The sequence below is a fragment of the Camelus dromedarius genome, chromosome 27 (genome assembly GCF_036321535.1).
Source record: "Camelus dromedarius isolate mCamDro1 chromosome 27, mCamDro1.pat, whole genome shotgun sequence".
Lineage (NCBI taxonomy): Eukaryota > Metazoa > Chordata > Mammalia > Artiodactyla > Camelidae > Camelus > Camelus dromedarius.
In genome coordinates this window covers 21,416,937-21,442,149 of record NC_087462.1, presented here as the reverse complement: position 1 = coordinate 21,442,149, position 25,213 = coordinate 21,416,937, and the positions used below count along the sequence as shown (strand labels likewise).

General features: G+C 43.1%; 1 protein-coding gene across 1 annotated transcript; it reads right to left on the bottom strand.

The window, feature by feature from the left end:
• Positions 1 to 2,000: 2,000 nt before the first annotated feature.
• Positions 2,001 to 9,658, bottom strand: C27H5orf47 (chromosome 27 C5orf47 homolog). The gene is made up of 4 exons (XM_064479574.1): positions 9,358 to 9,658; positions 5,011 to 5,096; positions 3,580 to 3,679; positions 2,001 to 2,029 (listed from the first exon to the last, which is right to left on the bottom strand). The coding sequence occupies exons 1-4, from the start codon at positions 9,656 to 9,658 to the stop codon at positions 2,001 to 2,003; spliced, it is 516 nt and encodes a 171-aa protein (XP_064335644.1).
• Positions 9,659 to 25,213: the final 15,555 nt, after the last annotated feature.

Below are 25,213 nucleotides of genomic sequence, written 5' to 3'. Positions count from 1 at the left end.
GGAAGGCTGAAGAACTGTACAGATTAAAGAAGACTAAAGACACATGGCAACGAAACGCAGCACATGATCCTCAACCAGAGCTGGTATCAGAAGAAATATCCCATTAAAGAAATTATTATCACCATTGAAAAAAATTGGAATATAGAATATAGGTTAAAGTCTTAGAAAAATATTAAATTTCCTGAATTTGGCAACTGTAGTGCGGTTATTAAAAAAATCTTTGTTCTTAGGATACACACACCAAAGTATCAGGGGGCAATACTTTATACACACACACACACAAACACAGAGAGGGAGAGAAGGAGAGAGAGGAGCAGGAGAAAGATAAAGCAAATGCAAACACCAGTAAGCCTAGGTGAGGGGTACTCTGGAGTTCTATGTATTTTCCCTGCAATCTTTCTGTACATTTGAAATCATTTGGAATAAAGGGTTAAGGAAATGTTCCATGTTTCTTCACTGCCTACTAAACTGAGAATAAACTCTTGGCCAAATATTCATGTGAGACCATTTGAAATACAGTCTCAGTGTACTGTATACCTTTCTTCACTACAACTCCCTTAAACAAGCTTTAACCAAACTGCATTCCTAAACATCTTCTTGGACTCCATGAATATGCTCATGTCCGTGTCTAAAGTACACACCCTTCCCCCATATTCCCACTTATAAAAATCTAATTTCTCGTTTCCAAGGCCCTCCTTACTTACCTTTTCTACTACGTTCCAAACCCCACCACACTGGGTGTAACCTATCCCTAAGAATGGGATGAACCCAGGTGATTAGTAAACCAGGGCACAGTTGAAAAAAAAGGGAGGGGGAGGAGTTGATATGCTCAGTTTAAAACATGTGGTGTTTAAAAGTAACTGTAGAGGGAACTATATTCAATATCTTGTAATAACCTTTAATGAAAAAGAGTATTAAAATGAATACATGTATGTATATGCATGACTGGGACATTGTGCTGTACGCCAGAAATTGACACATTGTAACTGCATGTACTTCAATTTAAAAAAAAAAAAAAGTAACTGTAGAACAGCCTAAATGAATTCAGAGGTACAAGAACAGAGGTCAGGAGTAGAATAGAGATTTAAGGGTCATACGCCAAGAAAGTGGGACTAAAGCTATAAAATGGGTGAGTGGTCTCAGAATAAATATGTAAAGACAGAGTAGGACCAACAATTACTCCCAGGGCAGCATTTCCTGTTATTAGATGGTAGCTAAAGGGGCAAATTAAAAATACACAGAAAATAGGGGCTCACAGTCTTTAAGGCATGACCCTGCTGTGACTCCCTTTGCCTGGCAAAGCAATAAAGCTGTTCCTTTCTATCCTCAAAAAAAAAAAAAAAAATACACAGAAAATACAGTCAGAAAGGCAGGAAGAGGACCATGACATAGTCTTCAGGACAATAAGAAAGGAGGAAATTAAAGGAGTAGTAGTAATAGAATATTAAATGTGACAGCGTGTTCAGAAAGAAGAAAGAAAAAAGAAAAAAACAACATGGACCATGGAGACAGAAGTTTCAACAGCACTGTGAAGACGGGGCCCAAAAAGAGTGTATTAAATTTCAACAAGTATTGAGTAAGTCCCTTCTGTGTGCCAAGCACTGGGTTTAAGGAAGGAAACGGGCTGGAATTAGCAATGGGCATGCAGTAAAGATTGGAGACGGTAGGATGTAAGAGGGAAGGAAGAAGTCTACACTTTTTAATAGTTATCTAAATGGATTCTTACCAGAGGATTTCAAGAAGGTTCATCCTGTGTAATCTGAGTCTAGAAACAACATAAAATGTAAGGAAAATTCAAATTAGTCTTTGGCACTGGTTTTCTCATTAATAAATACAAATTGAAGAATAAGAGTTATAATACATTTTTAAAATATAATTATTAGTTTTTATAATCTGGCTTAAAATTCTAATTAAAAAAGGATTTACGTAACCTTTTGTTTATAAGAGGGTATTTCTAGAAAACACAGCATATTATTTTAAGTTGCTAAATAATCCTTAGGTCATTTGATGTTCAGCAGAAGGCCTACTGCTGAGGCACAAGAGAACCCGACAAGCTCAAGATTATGGCCAGAGCAAAATTAGACGTAATCTAGTATGTTTATTCAAGTAATTGCATCTGGATTAACACTCAGAAAAAAAAGTCTGGGTTTTTTGCACATTTCTCTGTCTATTCAAACATCCTTGTCACCTACAAAACCACTGGCTACTTTTTTCCTCATAAGTCCCTCTCCTGCCTCATTCTTCTTCTTAACTGGATGAGAAAAGTAAAGCAGAGCACCACTAATGTGAATATTAGTTTATATGCCATTATTGCAAACAATGTGTGTTATTACTGATGCAATATTACAGGAAGAGTGATGAGGTTCCAGTGTTAGACTGCTTACAAAACCCGGCAATCTGTTCTGCTTATTATCTTATGAAAATATTCTTCACAAAATCTAATTCTGCAGATTTACTGACTGTCAAAATAAAACTTGTCATTGAATGACTGCTAAAAACTTACAGAAGCACGATAACATATATATTAGGATATGCATATGAAGGAAAGAAAACAACTTATGATTCACCAATTTATGTGGCATTATTAGTTACATAAGTTTTATCCAACTTAACTGTTTGAGAATCCAGAACTTTCAACTACTTTAATAAACACACTAGATTACATCTAATTTTGCTCTGGCCACAATATCAACTCAATATTGATGCAGCTTTAGAACGTTTTAATTTATGAGTTGTTTTCCAGGAATGAAATAATGACATCAGGGCCATAACTCGAGGGCAGATTTTGTTAAATGCATTACATTGGACGGCAGCATCATGAAAAGGAAGTGGAAGTACAAAGTGACACAAAATGTACACTTCTAGAATGCAGATTAAACGTTTTTCTTCATCAATATGGATGAGTTTTGTAATCTGTATTAAAAAGTTGGCATCAAATTCAGATTTAATAGACAAGCACGTTCCCTTCGCTCGGTGAGGTCCAGTCAACATGCACCCCTGCACCCTCTCACTCATACCCACACCTGCAGTCCACTCCACACTCACAGCTCCACAATGTTCTGTACTTCCTTTTTTTTTTAATTAAAGTATAGTTGATTTACAGTGTTGTGTTAGTTTCTGGTGTACAGCATAGAGATTCAGTTTTATATACATATGTATGTGCATATATACATTCTTTTTCATTATAGGTTATTACAACATATTGAATATAGTTCCCTGTGCTCTACAGTAGGATCTTGTTGTTTATCTATTTTATATACAGGAATTAGTATCTGCAAATCCCAAATTCCTAATTGATCCCTCCCCTCGCTTTTCCTTTTGGCAAGCGTAAGTTTGTTTTCTATGTCTGTGAGTCTGTTTCTGTTTAGTAGATAAGTTCATTTATATCATTTTTCAGATTCCACACGTAAGTGACATCATCAACTATGGCGAACAGTGATAATATGGTAGCCTTGTTTCTACAGTTCTATACATTGAACGTGACGATCAGGAAAACTACCGGTCTAACATGACCCAAGGGTAACTAAACTGTTAGAGAAGCCAGTCTTCTTTAATACAATAAAAATCGTGTTAACTTACTTCCACCAGGTAATTGTTGAGATTTCAGCCTGAGTCTATATTTTTCATTTTCTTCAAGCATTTTACAAATGACTTTGTACACTCCATTCCATACTGAAGCCTTAAAAAGATAAGCATAGTTAAGGAACACTGAGCAGAGAATCAAGGAATACATTTCGATACAGGCAATTGGGATTGACTCAACTGTGCTGCATGCCAATTTGGTATTATCATTATAAAGCAATCTTACACTTAGAGACTAAAACTTAAACATAATTGTTTTCCCATGATCACTGAATTCTCTGATATCTTTTTCCAACTTCCGAGCATTTCCTCTCTGTAGTATTTAAATTAACTGTCCTGGATGAAGTCTTCCTTCAAAGGCAATGTCCATAATGTTCTATGGTATCAACATACTCACTTTTGTTTTGAAAGGTAATAAAGATAGTGAGTTTCTATTCATATGTCTAAACCACTGGACAATGATTTATTTGTGTATTTTATTCTAGTTAATTTTTAACCTTTCTCCTAGGACACACCAAAGCAAACGCACTAGAGAGCATGGATATATTTGAACAGGAAGAATGCGGACTATGGAAGCAAACAAATAGATCCAGGCTCAAATTCTGGCTTTGCCACTTAAACCAGTTGCTTGACACTGGGCAAGTGTTTTAATCTCATCTAGGAACAACTTCACACATTGGGTTATTAGAATGAATGAAAAGTATATGTAAAGCACTTACCCCATTGTCCGTTTGGCACAAAGTAGGTGTAAGTATATATTGGCTATTGCCCAAGAGGAATTGGTTCTTGGAAGAAAGATTTCTCAGTATAATGGGAAGGTTAAATGCCCACTCAAAGCACACCTGCTGCACGGGTTAGTTACTCTGAATGCTATTGTATACTATACATGGATTGGAAATCAAACTCAAAGCTCAGAAATAATATGATTTCGTGTGTTGTTATCAACTAACAATTTCTTTAACCTGAAGAGTAAAATACCATGGTGGGAAACAAAGATTAGCAGAGCAGCTGATCTTGAATATGTTTAAAACATTCCAGTTACCATGACATCTGGACAACCAGAGATGAAAATGGAAAATGGTTCATTATAAAGGTTCACGCTTGTCAGCTTTTCTGCTAGAAACTTAACGCACATCCCTTGTCTTTAAAAGAGCAATATGGCACCAATACAGATACATTATTCTTTTCTGTGAAATCCATGATTTTCTTATGTTACACTATCAGTTTGTTATATTCTATGGAACATATATTTTCATGCTTTGAAAAAGCTCCCAGTCGGTTACATTTTGGTTAAAATTGTTTTGTATCTTCAAACACTGGAAAGACTATGGCATTACTTTTCCTGTCCTGAGTATCTTTACACATTTGTATTTAAACAGGTTAATCTAAAATTCAAAATATCACTTATTCCCCTTTACAATAATATACCTTTTTCTTTTTCTTCATTATTTTGGAAGCTTCATTCAAAGGTATGGGGAAGTCAAACTTTTTAGCCAAATCCTCCTGAGTTAAACCTAATTTTAAAAGAGGAGATTGACAAGGTAACATATCAAGGTTAGCACATACTTTAAAGGACTCACTATCCTGAGAGTAGACAATTATAAATGTCTCTTGAGTTCTATTTTGAGCCTCTTCGTCTGTTTTTCAACGCGCTTCATTTCCAATCCACTGTCTTAGTGCTGGACTGCCACACGTCTCTTTGATCTGTCTGTGTTAACGCAGTCAGGCTTTTTACCTGATGCATTTTATTCTTTCCTTACTTCCTGCTCTCTCTGCTTCAAAGATGAAGAGTTCACCACCACCACCGCTACCACCACACTCTGTCCAATTCCTAGAATAAATCTTTCATCTGTTCTTGTTATTCAAAGGAGCTGGAAACCTAGTGCTAAGGTGTCTCGGGCTACCCCTGAATTTTTAAATCAGCAGCATAGCGGCAAAAAAAAAAAAAAAAAAAAAAAACCTTGAGTGCCTTTTAACTATGGAATCTCTGGAGTGGTATGAAGTCTAAAACAGTGCCCCTGATGAAGAATCTCTGAAGGCTTCCCACCATAGCTCACTCCCAGGAGCCAATCAACTTACACAGAGTACAGCTTTACACTTCCAAATTATCAAACTAAATTTAAGTAAGTTAAATTATCAAAGTAAAATTAAGTAAGTTCTGAAAGGACACCAGACAAAATATTTATATACTTCTTAACTTGGACTTGAGTCTTGTCTGCCTCCAGTTTATCTCTGGTACACAGCGTGAACTAAGTAAATCTTTCCCATCACTTCTCTTGTTCAAAACCTTTCAATGCAGAACTTCTGGGTAGCTGAACACAATGCCCAGTGGGGTAATCAACTTCCCAGATTTCTCACCAAACAACTTTACATTACAAAAGTTCTACAGAAAACCACACCCTCTGCATTACTTGAAAACAGAGAACGCTGAAACTGCAAAATAAACGTAAGTAAAATGAGAAAAGTTGTTAAACTGCGGTACTATGATCCCATCTGCTCCAACATCACCCTAAGCAGGGCTTTGCAGCCAGCAAGGGAGAGAAAGGAAGGACACTAGAAAAGGTGCCTGCAGGAGAGCTGGAGCAACCAACAGAAAGATTAAATTCACCCTAAATGTGAAAATACTAAAGCATAACCAGGCAGATCGCAACACAGACTACCAGAAGCATTTCAATGTACAATTTAAAAGGCGAGATACCACATAAAGTACCAAAAGCATGCAATTTAATGGAACCAACTTGATTAAGGTAGCATGCATGATTTAAAGGGACAAGTATGACTTAAAGGGACAGTCTTCTAATCTCATGGCTTTTAGAGAAGAAAAAGAACAAAAAGGAAAGTTCATAAATTAGGTCACAAAGAAAACATCGGTAAGATATATAAAGTGGAGACATTACAAACAACATTCTGAGCACAATGCAATAAAACTAGAGTTTACTAGCCAAAAAAAAAAAAAAAAAAGAAAGAAAGAAAGAAAGAAAGAGAAAAAGGAAAGGAAAGAAAAGAAAGTCCTGGAAATTAAAAAATTAAATCTATTAAGCAACTCTAGATTCAAAGTGGTAATACAAACTGAAATTACAAAAATAAATTTAATAGTGACAATAAAAACACTATATATTAAAATCTATGGAATCTAAAGTAGTGGTTAGAAAAAAAAATTCCTTGCACTAAACTAAATTGTTACCAATTAAAAGGAAGAAAAAATAAATGAGTTAAATTTCTTGCTCAAAATGAAAGCATAAAAATAACAAAATAAACCAAAAGAAAACACATAAGGAAATACTTTATCTGTAGTATTTATCTTTATTTATTATTTTCTTTATATCTTTAGCATTTATTATCTAGTCTAGGAGTCTAGAGAAACAAAATACCTAATTAACAAACAAAATTCCTGAATTTAAAAAAATTAATAAAATAAAACATTGGCTAACTTGATCAAGAAAAAGAAAAAAACACATATATGAAAAAAATGAAAAGGGTGAAATAACCATTGAAACACAAGAAATTTTTAAAAATCATAAGATACTAATTTGCAGACGTCTATGCAAATAAATGTTTAAAAATCTACATGAAATGGATAATTTCCTAAGAAAATACAGGTTACCAAAATTGACCCATTAGAGTTAGAAAGTATGAAGGGACCAATTTCCATAGAAGTTACAGAGAAAATTATTAAGGAATTAGCCCATAAAAAGCACTAGACCCAGATGGTTTCACAGAAGAATTCTACCACATCTTCAAACATCAGATAGTCCCAATGTTCTCCAAATTATTCCAGAACATTGAAAAGAAAGGAAAAATTCTTAATTCCTTTTATGAACTAAATATAACTGACAGCTAAGTCAGATGAAGTACAAAGAAAAACTATAGATACCTCTTTCAAACACCAATGCAAAAATCCTAAATAAATTATTAGCAAACAGAGTCCAACAATGTTAAGAAAATAGTACATCATAACCACATGGGATATATTTCAGGAAGGCAAAGTTGGTTCAAGCTTAGGAAGTCCACCTGTATCATATGCCATATTAATAAATCTAATGGAAAATATATCTCCACAGATCTAAGAAAGCCTCTGACAAAATTCAACACCCATTCATGATAAAAACACGAAAGAAAATAAAAATTGAGGAATACAGTTTAATGTTTTAAATATATATGCTTTAGTCTTAAAGCCAATACCTTATTTAATGGGAAAATACTAGAAGTATTTCTTCTAAGATCAGAAACAAGGCAAGGATGCTATCTCCACTACTATTCAACATTATACTCATAGTATTAGCCAACGCAGTTAGACAAACAAGTCAATTGGAGGCAGAAAAACGGGTTAAAAAGAAATAAAGTGATCCATTTACAAATAATATACCTGGAAAATCTTCAGTATCAATGATAAAACTAACCCAAATACTAAAAGAATTCAGCGAAGTACTGGGATCAGAAATTAACATAAAAACCCCAATAGGCTAACTGAAAGAAGCCAGTCACAAAAGCCCACATACTGTATGATTCCATTTATACTAAGTATCCAGAATCGGCAAATCTATGGAGACAGAAAGAAGTTCAGCGTTTTACAGCTGGGGCTGGGGGGAGGGGAGGGCAGTGAAGGGGGGATGATCAATGACTAATGGTTACAGGGTTTCTTTTGAGGAGGTAGTAAAAATGTTCTAAATTGACTGCGATGATGGTAGCACAACACTGTAAAAACCACTCAATTATCTACTTGGGTAAACTGAGTGGACTGTGAACTGTATCTCAATAAACTATTTTTTTTTTTAAGCATGGGTAGAGGAATGGACTTTTTGAGTCGATGGAAATGTTTTAGATCCTGATTGTGGTGGGGTACTACCAGGTGGATAACTTTCTCAAATCTCCTCAACGTTGTTATTGCTGTTGTTTTATCAAGACGCTTTACATACACAATTAATGAACATTTGGAGGACATTATGCAAGAGGGAAACCCCATGTACAGCAGCAGAGAAGATCAACTACCTAGGAATAAATTTACACGATATAGAAAAAACCCTACAGGATATGGAGGTACAGCTCAGTGGGAGAGCGTGTGCTTAGCATGTGCAAGGTCCTGGGTTCATTCCCCGGTACCTCCATTAAAAAAAAAAAAAAAGTACTTTCCTCAAATAATAAAAAGTAAGTCCCCCCTTCCCCAAATCTGACAAATATGAAAACGACAACAAGTATCACAGGAATTCCTCCTAGAGTCAAAACAAGACTTAGATGCTAAAATAAAATAAAACTATTTTAAAAACTTATAGAAGGAAAATTTTTAAATATCAAACATCCCTGAGAGACACAAAAGTAGAGGGAAGATGGAAAGACGTCGTCTCCCGTTCTCAAAGAGGAGATGACATCATTTTGACGACGCCGGTTCTCCTCGGGCTAATTTGTAAATTCAGTGACTCCTGAAAGGCACATGGACAAGCAAGCCGGGGACCCCCTCACTCTGAGGGGCTTCAGGGACCCCATCCAACAGCCTCTCGTCTCAGAGTCCGACCTCAGGGCTCAGTTTCGGGCCTTCCCGTGCAGGCGGCGCCCTCTGGGGCAGCCCCGAAGCGCGGGCCCGGCCCGGTCCCTCCGTCCAGGCTGACAGGAGGGCGGAGCCAGCCGCCGACGGCCCGAGCGGCCCCCCGGGGAAGGCTGACAGGAAGCCGACCGTCCGGGCACCAGGACGCCCGGAGGGACGGCTGCCCGGGGGGGACGGACGCCAGCCGGCCATCCCCACAGACCCCGAGGCCCCGCCCGCCCGGCCCCTCGCGCCACCTGCATGCGCCGCCGGCCGGGGCCCGCTCCGCGCGCTCGACGCCCGCTCCGGGGAGGAGGCAGCGGGGGCCCTGGGCCGGGAGCCGGGGGGCATCTCCCCGCCGCCCGCCGCCGCCGCCGCCGCCGCCGCCGCCTCCCGCGGCTCCTCTCGGCTGCGGCCCGCCCCGAGCCCGGGGGTCCACCGGCCCTGAGCCCGCCGGCCGCCCAGCCGCAGGACGCTGCCGCACTGGTGCGAGCCGAAGCGGGTCACGTAGACGAAGCGCGCCCGCTCCCGCTCCCGCTCCCGGCCGGCCGCCGCCATCGCTGCCGTCGTCGGGCACCGCCGCCAACTGCCCTCAGCCACCGGCGGAGAGCGACTGGGGGCGGGCGACGCGGGGAGGAGGGGGGACCCCGGCGCCGGACCTCTGCTGGGAGGCGGGGGGAGGGGGCTGCAGAGCTGAGGGAACAGACCACTCGGGAGGGGGGAGGTGCAGAGCTGAGGGAACAGACCACTTGGGTGGGGCGGGGGGGACTCTAGAAAAAGAACCAATGGAGGGGTTGTGCATGTGTTCGTAGACAAGTCCAAAATCTTCTAGGTTAGCAGGTCAGAGACCCAGGGAAGAATGGATACTGGAGTTCAAGTCTGAAGACCATCTGCTAGCTAAATTCACCCTTCTTCAAGAGGTCATTTTTTTTTTTTTTCTGTTTTTTCTATCAAGGCCTTCAACCAATTGGATGATGTCCATCCACATGATGGAGAGTAATCTGTTTTACTTAAAGTCTACCGGTTTAAATGTTAATCTCATCTGAAAAATGCTTTCACAGAAATGTCTAGAATGTTTCACCAAATATCTGGGTAAGTTGACACATAAAATTAGCCATCACAATGTGGTATTGCCTTCTTGTAATTTGCGTTGCCCTGATGCTGTATGAAGCTGAGCTCATTGGCGATTGGATGTTATCTTTTGCGCTTTAATATCTTGTCTGTTTCTATTTGGGGTTCTTATCTTGTTCTCATTCGTTAAGAGGAATTCTTTTTATATTCTGTATTTTAGCTATTGGTTATTTGTATGTATTGCAAATTTTTTCTCATCTGCACTTCACCTTTTTATTCTCATAATGGACTCTTAATAAATAAAAAATGTTAACTTTAATGTGGTCAAAAATATTAATATTTTTCTTTAGGATTATACTTTTTGTGTTTGGTTAAATAAATCTTCACCTATTCCAAGATATTCTCCTAGAAGTTATCTTCTAGAAGCTTTATTGTTTTGTCTGCACATCTGGAACTGGTTTTTATGAATAGTATGATACAGAGTGTCAAGATTACTCATTTGTCCATGTGGGTATCCAGCTGACTCTGGCTAAAACCTCCAATAGGAGGTTGAATACAAATGATACAAATGATGGTAGTGAACATCCCTGTCTTGTTTCTGATCTCAAAAGGAAGTTTCAGTGTTTCACTATTAAGTTTAATATGTGCTGTAGGTTTGTTTTTTGTCATATCATTTAACAGATTAAGGAAGTTCCCTTCTATTTTTAATTTTCTGAGAGTTTTTGGTAATAAATGGGTGTTAAATTTTATCCAATACTTATGCTATAATCTATTGAGATGATTATATGATTTTACTTCTCTATTTTGTAAATACGATGAATTACATTAATTGATTTCTAATGTTAAACCAACCGTGCATTTTGGAATAAATCCTACTTGTTTATCAATTGATATGTTAGGTGTACTTCTAAATTTGATCTGTTAATACTTTGTTTAGACTTTTTACTTCTACGTTCATGAGAGAGAATGACTTCTTTCTTCTGTATTTGGTAGAATTCACCCATAAAGACATCTTGGCATGGAGCTTTCTTTGTGAGAGGTTTTTAGTAACTATAGGATTGTTTAGATTTCTATTTCTTTTGGGGTCAGTTTCAATAAATTGTGTTCTATGAATTTTTTCATTCTTTCTAGCCTTTAAAACTTGATGGCAAAAAAGTGTTCAAATATGCTTTCGTTTTCTTCTTAATGTCTCTAGGAGCATTGTGATATCCCCCTTTTCATTCCTGATATGGATAATTTATGCACTTCTTTTGATTTGGTCTCAACAGTAATTTACCAATTTTATTAACCTTTTCAAAGAATCAATGTTGACTTTGTTGATTCCCTCTGTTGTTTCCCAGTTCTTTTTTAACACCCTGTGGCGGTATCAAATTCAAAGTTGCCAGCTATTTTCTTTCAGCACTCTGAAGAAATTCTATCGTCTGATGAGTTCTACTATTCCTTTTGAGAAGTCAGCTGTCAGTCCTATTACTGCCCCCACTGGAAAGTAATGCATTCTTTTTTCATCTGCTTCCTTTTCAGATTTTCTTTTTGTCTTTGCTTTTCAGTAGTTTAACGTCGATAGGACAAGGCATGATTTTCTTCGTATCTGTCCTGCTTAGACATCATAGTGCTTCTTGAATATGTGATTTTATAGCATTTATCAGTTTTGGTGAATTCTACACCATTATTTTTTTGGCTATTTCATCTACTCAAGTCGTGACTCACCGCTACACATGTTAAATCTTTTTACTCTGTTCCATGTATCTCTCTTGCTCTTGTCTGTAGTTTCCACCTGTTTATCAAAGCTTCTATCTGGTTATTTTCTACTGATCTGTATAGCAGTTCACGAATCCTCTCTTCAGTACCATCTAACCTGCCTTTAAACTCCCTCACTGAGTTCTAAATTTCAGTTATTATGTTTTTCATTTCTAGAATTTCCATTTCTGTCCTGCCAAATTATCTTCTTCAGAATTTCTCAGAATCTTTTCTAGAACATATTGATCAGAGTTATTTTTAATACCACTATGGTGACTGCACTAATTTTTTCCCCTCTCTTGTTTTTTGTTATTTGACTTTGAATCCTCTTATGATGGGGAGTTTGTTTGTTTGTTTGTTTGTTTAGTTAATTGACAGACACTGTACATTTAAAATTATAGAGATTATCTGAGGGTTGGGATGATATTATCTTTCTCCATGGAGGATTTACTTTTGTTTCTGGCAGGAAGTTAAGGTAGGGGGAGTTCATCTTAATCCTATCAGGAACTGAGTTGTTTGTAGCTTGGCTTCAGTCTTTATATAAGCCGGTGTATGTCTTGTTTGACGTTACTCTTTAGAGTATAGCTCTTCAGGTGTCCCAACTTAAAGTCCAGGACACTTATTAGGACCCTCCTGGGCTGGCCCTGGACTCCAGGTTTTATTCCTTTAGCCCATGAGACTGCCTGTAGCTCTGCTCAATTTCCAAGCCTTTAGGCTGCCACTCACAAGCCAGCAACACCCAGTGAGGGGAGCTACACTGAACACTGAGCCATCACACTGCTTTTCTTGTCCCTGGGATCTGGGCCCCTCAAGGTCTTACCACTGCAATAGCTCTCGAATTCTTTTGAACAGATTTATGTTTCTTTTTCATCCAGTGGTTGATTTTTTTTTTTTTTTCTTGGTGGAAGAGACAACAGATGTAACACAAACTAGAGCCCCCTGGCCAGAGCAAGGATGGGACAAATGTAGGGTGGACTGTGGACTGACGCCACTGAGCCTCACGAGGCTGCGCACATGGAACAGTCACAGAGCTGACTGTCACCTGGGGCCTTCCTCATGCTCCGCTAGAGATCAGCACAAACGGACGCCTGTGGGATGACCAGCAGGTTGCAAGAGAGCCTGGTGGGTGAAAGGGGCTCACATAGCCAGAACCTTGTCACCATTCAAGTCTCGGCCCGTAGGCCCCTCCTGAGAGCACCCACTCTGGGTCCCTCTCTCCAAAGCAGCTCCTGTCCCCAATCCCTCCCTCATACATGGTCTTCACCACCATCTGAAATCGTCTTTCCTATTCAGTGGTTTACGTGTTTATTGAATGGTATGGTACCCTCGCCCCACAACCCCCACAATTGCTACATGAAATGAGGACCCTGACCTTTTTGTTCCCACAGCGTGTACTCAGGTGCCCAACACAGTGCCTGGCACACACCAGCATTCCACATTCATTTATTGTATTAATAACAAAATACAGGCAGGCCTCAGAGATACTGTGGGTTTAGTTCCAGGCCACCACAATAAAGCAAATACTGCAGGAAAGCAAGTTATACATTTTTTTTGGTTTCCCACTGCATGTAAAAGTTATGTTTACACTATACCGTAGCCTATTAAGTGTCCAATAATAGCATTATGTCTAAAAAGTGCATACTTTAATTAAAAATACTTTATTGCCCAAAATTGCTTATCATCTGAGCCTTCAGCGAGTTGTAGTACTAACGTCAAAGATCAGTGATCACCGTAGCAAACAGATTAATCATGAACAAGTTTGAACTATGAGGAGAATTACCCACATGTGACACAGAGACAATAAGGGAGCACATGCTGTTGGAAAAAAAATGGCGCAAGGAGGCTTGTCCCACGCGGGGCTGACACAAACCTTCAGTTTGTAAAAAAGCAGAATCTGTGAAGTGCAATAAACTACAATAAAACGAGGTCTGCCTGCAACTAAATGAATGGCCAAATTATAAAAGGGCAAGGGTAGCAGGGATGAAGGGTAAAACGAGAACCATCTCTTCCACACGAGATCTGTGCCAAGAGTATGTTCCTCCTTTCCTGACTTCCTCCTCTCCCTGCTCTGTCCTACCCGGTGCAGAGGGAGGTGATGGGACTTGGGTCCTAAGAATAAGGATGGATGTGGGTGTCCCAGTCCCAGCTGGGTGTCTCTGTCAGCCCCGTTGTTTCTCTTTACTAAGTCCCTTAGTGGAGATACACATTCATTTTCCGTAGCTACATTCAGAAGGAAGAGCTGTTTATTTCCTCTGTTAGAGTCGTTGGGGCCAGACCTCTGACCCTCTCCCGTCCCCCGCCCCACCTTGTTGGTGCCATTTCGAAAGAAACCATCCCGGCGGTGAGCGTGTTTCCACGCGATGGCACCGGCTTCTCCACATCAGCTCCACCGGCTTCCGTTGACTTTACTCTTCTGACAACAGAGAGGAAGCGTGCGCCGGTTCACCCCACCACTTACGTAGCCAACTTCCTCCCACATACAGGTAATCAACCCTTTGCAGCAGGACGTCCCACCTGCGCCGGTCCACTGACATGACAGGGTCATTCTCCACTTTTGACCTTCCTCCCCCTCCTTAACCTCTCCATGGCTCCCCATTGCTCTGACAACAAAGTACGTTCCCCTTCATGGCCCCGTAGGGCCCTCTCGGGGAGCTGGCCCCTGCCTGCATCTTCACCTTCCTCTCAGATCGCCCTTGGCCTCCAGCCCTACCCAGCCTGTCAGTTCCTCAAAGGCATTGAGGCTGATTTCATCTCTGAGCCATTGCGAGCAGCATTTTAACTGCTCAAACCCTCTTCTCCTTGCCTCAGTTGGCGACTCCTTCTCATCCTCCAGGTGCCCCTTCCTCACAAACATCCCCCTCCCCCAGTGGGTGAGTTGCCCCTTTTGTGCTCCTACAGCACTGAGTACCAGCTTGGAATAAACTCATCACAAATTATAATTACCCATTTCCAGGTTTAACTCCCCAGCTAGACCCTGGAGGCACGAGCTTTGCTCTTCCATTGGCTGTTTATTTGCTCATACCCTTCACTCTCACCAGACAAACTTGATGATGAGATCAGGGCAATGTTTCTGTTCACCATCATATCCCCAATGCACCACTGCATGCCGAGCACATAGTAGGTCCAAAGGTGCCCCCAGCCCTATGTTTTCCTCCATGCCACCAACTAACTAATACTGAATACTTTCTATGACCCGCCTTGGTGCTAAGCATTTACAGGGAGTAGGCAGTTGATTTCTCACCGTCACTCTGTGAGATGGGGACTGTTATCAGCCCCATTTCACAGATGAGGACGTGGAGGCACAGGAGAGGTTTAACAGCCCAGCCAAACTTAACAACGTGAAAGTCCTAGAGCAGAGATTCAAACCAGGCAGTGTGGCTCCTGCACCCACGCCCTTAACCCCCATTCAAGACTGTCCCTATCACAACATCTGTCACGCTGTGCGGTGGCCATCCCTCTCCTCTCCTCCTCCGAGCTGCTCCCCATGAACACAACTGAGCAGAAGAGAGACATGAATGACTGACCGACTCTTTGTAGAGTAAGCAGCCTTTTTAGTTGCTGAGCTAACATCATCCACCAGGTGGCGGTCGCACCTCCCAGATAAAGCCGTCTCTCCCTTTATTTCCCCCACTGTAAGAAAGAAAGAAGTTAATTTTTATTTTTACCAAGGATTGAGTAGTCTGAATTCAAAGCTCGACTCTTTCAAGGTTGAGCTTTTTGAAAACTACCCTTGGAGAAAGTGCGTTTCCAATCGCCGTTTGCAGAGGGGTGAATGGCCCTGGGTGCGCCGCCGGGGCCCGGGCGGGTGACGCAGTGCAGCGCCGGCTGGAGGGGTGCGCCGAGTAAGACCACTGGGAGCAACGGATTGTGCAAGACGTCTTTTCAGCCCGCAAGAGAGATGATTTGCTCCTCCCTCCCCTACCCCTCATCAAACAGCTGCAGGAGCTGAGGACAAAAGCGAAGGATGCATGTTCCGAGTCGTGAACTCCATTTGGCCAGCAGCGGGATGGGGACGCGTGGCCCCTTGAGGAGACAGCCGCAGATGACTGGCAGAAAAGGACCTTCGCACCTCATCTGCGCCTGAAATGCCACGCTTCTGGCAGCTTCCACCGTGTTCCGGAGAGTGGGAAGGGGGTGGGGGCTGGAATGGTCCTTGCTGCTAAACCGGCCGCGACTTTCATAAAGCAAATCCCAGGACTTCCAGCAAGAAAGAAGCCAGGCCAATTCCGTGGCAGCGGGAGGGAGGCAAGAGGGAAAGTATATATATATTTTTCTTTTAAATAAAGAAATTGGGATGGGTTTTAAATGCTTACATCAAACAAATAAATGCTATTAACCTCCAAAATACAATGTAACAGAATCGTGCTTTTCTTCACGAAATTACAGGAGTTATTTTTTTAAATTTTATTCTTATTTTTTATTGAAGTGTAGTCAATTTACGTTAGTTTCAGGTGTACAGCAAAGCGATTCAGTTATACATATACATACATGCATTTTTTTTTCAGTTTCTTCTCCATTTTCCATTCTCATTATAAGAAATTGAATATAGTTCCCTGTGCTATACAGTAGGTCTTTATCTATTTTGTATACAGTAATGTGTATCTGTTAATCCCAAACTCTCCCTCCCCTTTCTGCCCTGCTAACCACAAGGAGTTATTTTTAAGACTGGATTCTTTATGTGTTACAGGCAGAGGATGTGATAATGGCACTGAAGCTTAAAGGTGAGCGATGGCTCGAAACTAACATAACACTGTAAATCCAGTAGATTTCAATTTCAAAAAATTTTTAAGAAAAAAGGTGCTTCAGCTACAGAAACAATAAAAAGTTTGTGGTTTCCAGGGGTTTGGGGAGAGAGAGGGAGGGAGGGAGGGATGAATAGATGGAGCACAAGGGATTTTTAGGGCAGTGAAATTCTTCTGTGTGATGTTATAGTGGTGGCTGCATGTCATTATGCATTTTGTCAAAACCCATAGAACATACAACATCAAGAATGAACCCTAATGTAAACTATGGACTTTGGTTGATAATAATGTGCCCATGTTGGTTCATCGATTGTACCAAATACGCCACACTGATGAGGGGTGTTGAGGGTAGGAGAGTATATATGTGTGGGTGGGGAGGGCTATGTGGGAACTCTGTATTTTCTGCTCAATTTTGCTGTAAACCTGAAACTGCTCTAAAAAAATAAAATCTATTTAAAAAAAAGAAAAGAAAAGAAAAAAGGTGCTGGATGGCTCAGTTCTCTTCTACCTGTCAGTGGATCTCTTGTTTACCCTCTAAGTAATGTTGACTTTCTCCATTTTTGGCCCTCTGTGAATGGGAGCATCTTGGGTCCCAGGGCACCCAGCCTAACACTGAGTTTGTCTGGAGTGAATGGATGCGAGGACCTCACCCTATGGGGAACCGAAAGAGAAAATCCCCGAGACCTGGTAACAGGGAAATGGAGCACTTCTCCCCTCCCCTGTTGCCTCACCACCAGTACACCAACACACACACACGCGCACACACACACACACACACAAAAACACGGCTCCGCTCCTGGTTTTTCAGCCCTATCTCTTAAGATTAATTAAGTTGTCTGCGTCATCCATCTATCGCACCTCCCTTTCATATACCCTTTCCTAGTCAGAATGATGCTTAGTCAGAATTAGAGCCTGTTCAACGCCTCTAAGTGCCACTCATTCCTTGTCACAGCAGGATCTCTTGTGCCCTTTCAAACAAGCGGAGAATTTCAATGAGGCTTCAGAGGGCAGGGAGGGGACTGGGGTAAAGATTGCCCTTTGTAATCAATACCCTCCTTCTGAAGCCTCTGGGTGTCTGGGTAGGATGAGGACAGACCTCTGTTCCTTCCGCTTTCACCGAGGCTTTGCCTTTGCTGAAGTGTTCGAAGGGAGCAGGGTCAGTACTGCATGGCAGATTGTGACTCCTCCCCAAATCGTGGTGCATGTGGGATTTTTGCCAAATCCCAAGTCATTCTCGGGTATCCTCCTCGCTCCCCACGTGTCCTCCAACTTGTAGCCCTAACCTGCCCACCTCTCTCCATTCTGTTGCCATCATCCTGACTCAAGCCATCATCATCCACCGACACTCACAATCACCGTCATCCACTAACATCACTCACAGAGACCACTGCCGTCCCCTCAAATGGCTCTTCTGCTCCCACCCTCCCTCCCCTACAGTCTCTCCTCCGTGCAGTTGCCAGCGTGATCACAAGTCAGGTCCTGTCCCTCCCCTACAGCTACTCTTTAGTGGCTCTCCATCTAATTTAAAATCCAAAATCTCCACCCTGGGTAACAAGGCCCGGCCGTCTCTGGTCCCTTGACCTCTCTGAGCTCATCTCATGACCCCCCTCTCCTGCTGCACTGCTCTGCCTTGGATATATCAAGCTCAGTCTTGTCCTGAGACTTGCAAACAAAGGCTGTTCCCTCTGCCCAGAATGCTTTTCCCTCAGATTTTGGCCTTGTTTTTCTCTTGTCATTCGGATCTCAAGTTAAATCTCACCGGTCAGAGGTGCCTCCTCTAATCTCCCAGTTCAGGTAGCCCCATTCCCAGTCCGCACCATAGTTTCCAGTTTTATTTTTCTCATAACACTCAGCACTAACATCCTCTTGTTTATAAGTGTTCCCTTGTTGATGGTTTGATTTCATCTTCAAAAGTAAGCACCCGTCAGACAAGGACTTTGCTAACTTTGCCCCCACGGTATCCCTGGAGTTCAGGATAAGGGCAGACACTTGGATGAATGGCTGAATGAATAAGAAAACTCTTTAATATGAGTATCCTTTGCAGATGGCCAACTTTGACTAACAGAGAGCAAGCTCAAAATTCAGATTAGTGGTTCTGTGAATAATAATAACAAGGCCTTATCTTTGGAAGGCATTATCTCCTGAGATCTGCCCAACAGCTCACAATGCTGGGTATGGACAGCACATTTTACTGATGCTCAGACTGAAATGACTCACCAGAATCACACACACACACACACACACACACACACACACCCCTGAGCTCTCAAATCCCAGTCTTTGTCTCCAGGATGTAAACACCAAGAGGATGGAAACTTTATGTGTCTTGTCCCCACAGTATCCTCATGGTAAATAATATGCAAATATTTGCTGAAGAAATATATGAGTAAGTGAGTGAGCAAACTCCTGGGTAGAATTCTCTCTCTGGGACTAAGACAAATTCTAAAAAATAGCCGATTCCAGCCTCTCGCCCTATCTGGTTGGTCTGTTCTGGCATCACGGGAGGCCAGCTCTTTGCTCCTCCCCCCACCTCATCCCCACCCCCACGGGGCCGGGGTCCAGCAGCTTCCAGTCCAGAAGCTGCACCCGCAGCCCAGCTAGACTCTCCTCTCCCGGCGCCAACGCTCTCCCCATCCTTGTCACTCCAAGGCTTTCGTGGGGATTAAGTTCTTGTTTCCCCAGCATGTTCTCCGAGGCAGCAGCCGCAGCAAGGTCACCTGGAAAGCTGGTTAGAAATGCAGAGTTCCAGGCTATCAGGGAGGCTGAGCCACAACCCGCCTTTGAACAATATCCCCAGGTGAACCTGGCGCCCATGAGCCTTTGAGAGCCCTGAGCTGCCTTTATCAAGCATCCCAATCTCTACTTTGCTTGTGAAATACCTGAGCCTTGCCCCCCACCCCAGCTGTCCGTCCTCTCAGTGGCCATTTGGAGAGGCGGCCTTGGAAAGAGAACCAGCGTCAGGATCCTGTGAGTCACCGACTCGGCAAACATTTATTAAGCACTTATGATGTGCGAGGCACATGACAGGTCCCGAGGACACAAACATGATTAAGACATTATTTGTGTCCCTCACCTCCCCCAGAAGGCAGGTAAACAAGTTATATATAGTGATAATTACATATTGCAATAAAGGCTGGACAGAAGGAGCGCTTCTGATAACAAGCAGCGTGGAATGCTGGTGAATGGGGGCGGTGGGGGGTGCGTGTGTCGAAAAAATGATTCAGGAATTTCTCTCAGAGGAGGTGATGTTTGGTCTAAGTCGCAAGCGGTGAATAAGGAGCCGGCTCTGTTCTGTGTCCAATTGAAGCCAGGGAGAGGGTGGGGCAGGTGGGCGGATCATTTCTCACCAGAGGCAAAAAAACGAGTGAGAAGACCCTGCCCCAGGAAAGGGGGCTGGCACTGGAGGAAGGAGAGAGGTCGCCATGTGGCTGGAGATGATGGAGAGAGGGAGAAATAGGAGAGCAGGGTTGGGTAGGGGCTAGGCCAGATTCTGCAGGGCACCCACGCCTGGGAAAACGTGTGGATTTTATCTCCAGGGCCATGGGAAGCTGTTGGAGGATTTTCGCAAGGTTTGGCAAAGCCAGGTTTCTGTTCAGCTCTAGCAGCAGGGGGAGGGTGGCAGCTGGTAGGGCAGTGAGGAGCCAGGGCATTCACAGAACTCCACCCTCACCCCAGTCCCCTCCAAACAGAGATGGGGGGGCAGGGTGGCTTATAGAACAGCGGGGAAGGGACTGTCCCAGGGTAGTTTCTGACAACACTGGCCAGATCTGGGACAATAATGATTATGACAATGAGAGTCTCTAATGTTGATAGTTTGTGGGTTTTATTTTTTATGATTGCTTCATTTAATCCTTACCTCAGCCCGATGATGGAGATATTATTTGCCCCTTCTGATTAAAGAGATGACTGATACTCAGAGGTTACCTCGTGTGGCCAAAGTCACTCCACCAGAGATGGCAAAGGGACAAATCCTGGGGGGGGAGGGTCTCATCTCAGAACCCCGTCCCTAACCGCAGCGATCCCTGCCTTTGGGGTTTGAGTACCCTACTTTGCCTGACTTCCAAACCCAAGTGGCCTCTACCATGCCTGGGTCACCGTCGCCTACAATTTGCCATTCATAAGGGCAAAGGAAAAATAATTGAGGACCCGAAAATCGTGTTTCCTCAAAGACAGAATAAATGAGCTGTCAGCCAGGAGACAGCTTGCTTTCCCACTCGCATTCACCTTTCCCTGCTTCTTTGCCTAAAGAGAAAGATTCCAGAAAACCAGGGACCCAGGGCATAGTGCTTTGGAGTCGCCCTCACGTTGGTAACCCAGACTCAGCCGTGTGTGGTCCTCGGCTCCGTGGGAGGAGCCCTGTTCCCAAGATGGGAAGAAAGATAGCAGGATCTGGGCGCCGCGGCAGTGGACGCTTGGCCTGGAGTCCCTGTGCTTTCTCCCGTTGCCATGGCAACTCTGGCAGGCTGGCCGGGGTGGAACCGCGAGAACAGGCAGGAGGTGGGAAAGCGGCATCCTCAGAGCGTTCCCACCTCCTGCCCGTGACCCAGCACAGGGACTGGCACTTCGTTAAGTTCACAGATGATAATGGCAACCACCACCACCATCGTTCTGATGCTGCTAATAACAGTTACATGTACTGAGTACTTCCTCTCTGCCAGGCAGGGCGCCAAGTCCTATCAGAAACAGATGAAGACATGTGAAGACCCCAGCTTCCAAAGTTAATGGAGCTCCACTCTTCATGTGTAATTCAAAGGAGAAAGCATTATAAGGAAAGCCCCCGAAAGATTCCAACATCCCCCCTTTATGAGTGACGACTGCATCCCTGCAGAATTGCCTCGCCCTGGGAGACAGAGAGGTGGGATGGTGATCAGGAGTGTGGGAGACTGTGCCCTGGGGCTGGGGTGTGCGTGTGGACGAGGTGCTATTGGCTTCTGGACACTAAATTGCACTTGATGGTTAGATTCCACTGCCCTTCTCTTCCTCTTCCCGCCACACTCCCCTTCATCCACCATCCTTCCCGCCACCTTCTGACACCCCTTGGGGGAGGGCTGCTGACCCTGATTTAAGTCAGACGCTTTACGGGCCTAAATCTGAGCCCCCATTTGCGTCCCTTCCAATTACAGAATTTTGTATTTGGCCTTTGTTAGATTTGAAATCTTTGGGTGGCAAATAAAAGGAAGTTGCTGTTGTCTGTGGCTACGGCCTGAATGTGTCCCTCAGAAGGATGTTTTGCAGCAAATCTGTGTTCCAGAATTCTAAGTTGGTTCTTCCAGGCTCCACAGCCTCACATCTGTTCAGGAACAGCTGTTCAGGCTGCAGCCACGATCAAAGCTGTGCATTCCAGAGCTCCGGTGATCTAAAAACGGCAAATGCTTCTTTTCTTTCTTTAAATACATGTATATAATCAGGAACATAAATTCTGTTTAGAAATCTATTTTAATGATTCTAACATCTCAGTCCAGAAGCAAAATATTCAAGTGCTGTTCTGCAGTTCAACAGGACAAAGCAGTAAGAAACCCTCTTTCCTTTGCCCCTTTGCATTTCAGGGCTGTTTTTGTTCCGATTACAGAGATTGTGCAGAGTCTCAAAGGATGAGATTCATAAGAAGAGGCTTGATTTCTATGCAGAATGTGTTATTCAATTATAGTTCTATAGAAAGAAGGAAAAGCCTTTTTCTTTGGTGGAAAATCTAAATCTAAACAAAAACAAAAACAAAAAAAACCCACCGTGATGTGTAGATGTATATGTGAATTGCTTATCTGTATCTCTCTCTCTCTAGTATCTCCAATATCTGTATCTATTGCCTGCCTAACTACCTATCCATCCATCCATCTGTTCATCCATCCATCTGTTCATCCATCCATCCACCCATCCATACGTCCATGTGAATAACTAGATAGCCCTCCTTGGCACCCATGTGATTACAGTTGGTTGGACCACTTCTTAGTCGCCTGACAATTTAGTGGATAACACAACGGCCACAAAGAATAGCTATCATCCTTGTCAAACAAAATAAAGGAAAAATGGTTTTTGATGGCTTTGTAGGGGGAATAAAATTTTAATGAAATTTCTCTGAGGGGAAACAGGACCTGGAATCTGCACACCTGTGTTTGAACCCTGACTTTGCAAACTGGCTCATCTTTCCGAATCATGACCATGTTAAAATGAGCATGCTAGCAGCCCCTGATGCAGAGGGCTGGGGGCAGTCGGCCAGGCAGCAGGACGCCTGCAGCACGATGCCCGCGCCTGGGAAGGACCCATCCATGCCTGTGGTGCTTGTAATCTTCATTATTATTCTTCTCATTCCCAGAACTGCTTGTGTTTCTGGGATTTGGTGGTAGGGGGTCACAGTACTAAAGAAAAGTCCTTTCCTCTTCCCTTGTTTTCTTGCCCCAAACTGATAGATGTCTTTTCCTGGTGGTGAAGTCAAAGAGAAAGAATATGCCCTAAGAAGTCTGCAGTTCCTTGAAGTGGGTGGAAATGACATTTCAACTCTCTTGCCGCTACTCCTGGAAATGTACGCCCAGGTCTGGCCGCTGAATCATGGACACACATTTAAGGGAGGCCAACGAGGCAGACGAGAATTATAGAGGGAGATGGGAGCCACTGGGCCTCTTTACCTGGCCTCCACTACCCACCTGTGTGACCTGGAGCAAATCCTTTAACCAAGAGCCGGTTTTCGGGGAGTAAGTGCCCTCGTGTGAGGACTGACAATCAAAACTCACCTCTCTGGAGAATTTTTTCACCCTCCTAGCTCTATACCTTCAAATATGAGAGCTTGTGCCCCGATTAGATTTAGGAATGAAATTTTTTTTTTGTTTTAAAAACAAACTCAACTTGAAAAAAGGAAATCCTGTCCATTGCTATACCACAGGGCAATGAGGTTTACCGGGGAAGAAGTGGGGCTGTGGTAGGTGGGGACTGGAATCCAGGCTTCACCACATACTAGTTGGGGGCGGGATGTTACTCTGCTCATGTACCTAAGTGCCTGACGCCCCACAGGCGATCAGCAGTTGCTAGTTTCTCCTTCCAGAACCAAGCCATCGACCTCGCAGGGTCAGGAGGGCGGAGTCACCACGCCATTCCACATCCCTCCCTGCCCCGCGGTGAAACACACGAGGGGCCACTTGGCTTTTTCTCTTAGATATGAGGTGAATTATGCCTCCATTCATTCAAGTAAAAAGGCACAGGTCTTTCCTGGATTCTGTCTAAAACTTTTCATGTTTTCACAGATTTCTATTACCACCTTCTGGGCACCACATTTTAAATGCCCTCCTGCGTTGAGTGAATTCCAGGGGGGTTGCTCCTGGATATGTCTGGTTCTTTTCTCCTCTCTTTTGGGGTTGGGGTCAGAGAAGCTTTTTTTTTTTTTCTTTAAAAATGGTTGACATCTGCTTGATCACATTGACATTTCAATGGTGTCAAAGCTCTGCTTACTGAAATAGAACTCCAGTGAAAAGGATGAAGAAAGTGCAGGCTTAGCTTCTGGGATTACATTCTCTGATTCATCACCCTTCGCCCCCATCTACCCACAGGCAGGTTTTTAACTGACATGTGATTAGATTCACACACAATAGAAAACATGGTAGGTTTGGGCGCACACGGGATTTCGAGGCTGCTGTACACTTTTAACTTCCTTGAGACAAACTTTACTTTTCCAGCTCTGGTCACCACAATGAATCACAAGAAGACACTTTTTCCAGCCAGCCAACAATGACACCCAATTGGACTAGAAAAAGATTCGACCTTTGAAACGCCGCCAAGATTCAGGCGTGCCAAAACAAAGATTCAGGCGTGCCAAAACAAAATGTTCTCTAGTAAGAGAGGCTGAACTGGTACTGCTAGATAGAGTTCATAGTAGGGCACAAACGTTCATTTTCTGAATTCTTCGAGTTTATTCAAAGGTTGTGGTCCCTATTCTCAGACCATGAGGAAGGGAGGAGGTGTGCTGGGGGAAGTTTGCAAAGGACATTTTTGAAGGAGTGAAATGATACGCACTATCAGAAAGGTACATGGCGTAGCACAGACTGGCAGGTTTGGAACACAGGCTGCTTGTGTGACGCGGTATTTGTGGCACTCAGGAAAAATCAGGGCTGACCTGAGCCAGTGAGGAGCCAAATCAAAGCAGCTTTGCAAGGTGATGATGGTTCTTGCTGCAGAGTAATGGCTTCTTTTCCTTCTGGGGTGGCGGGGGAGGGAGGAGGGAAGGAAGGAGCTGAAGTGGAAATGGGACAGGGGTTAGAGGCTGGGCAAGTAAATGTGGACAATGGCTGGGTGAACAAGGTGGGGCAGGAACACAAGGCCTTGCAGAAGAAAAACCAAAGTGGGGTTCTAAGGCTGACGCTGGCAAACATACGAAAATGTAGAGCAGTGGACCCCAAACTATGTTCCCAGGGGTCCTGATCCTATGTTACCTGTGAACAGTCAAACTTAACGAGGAAAACATTTTAAACAAAACAAATAGGTTTCTCCTCTGTAGGACTTCTCAAAGCCTAAATAAGCCAATCTCCTATTTTGATTTTCCAAGAAACAGGGTGCTTTACTTTCTAAGTTAATTTAATGA

What these genes read in the sequence shown, in the direction of transcription:
- C27H5orf47 (XM_064479574.1), bottom strand. Translation starts at nt 9,658, where the DNA reads ATGGCGGCGGCCGGCCGGGAGCGGGAGCGGGAGCGGGCGCGCTTCGTC. An exon ending in CCGGCCGGCGGCGCATGCAG is followed by an intron (nt 5,097 to 9,357) that starts GTGGCGCGAGGG and finishes TTTTAAAATTAG; the next exon opens with GTTTAACTCAGGAGGATTTG. An exon ending in TCAACAATTACCTGGTGGAA is followed by an intron (nt 2,030 to 3,579) that starts GTAAGTTAACAC and finishes CTTGTGCCTCAG; the next exon opens with CAGTAGGCCTTCTGCTGAAC.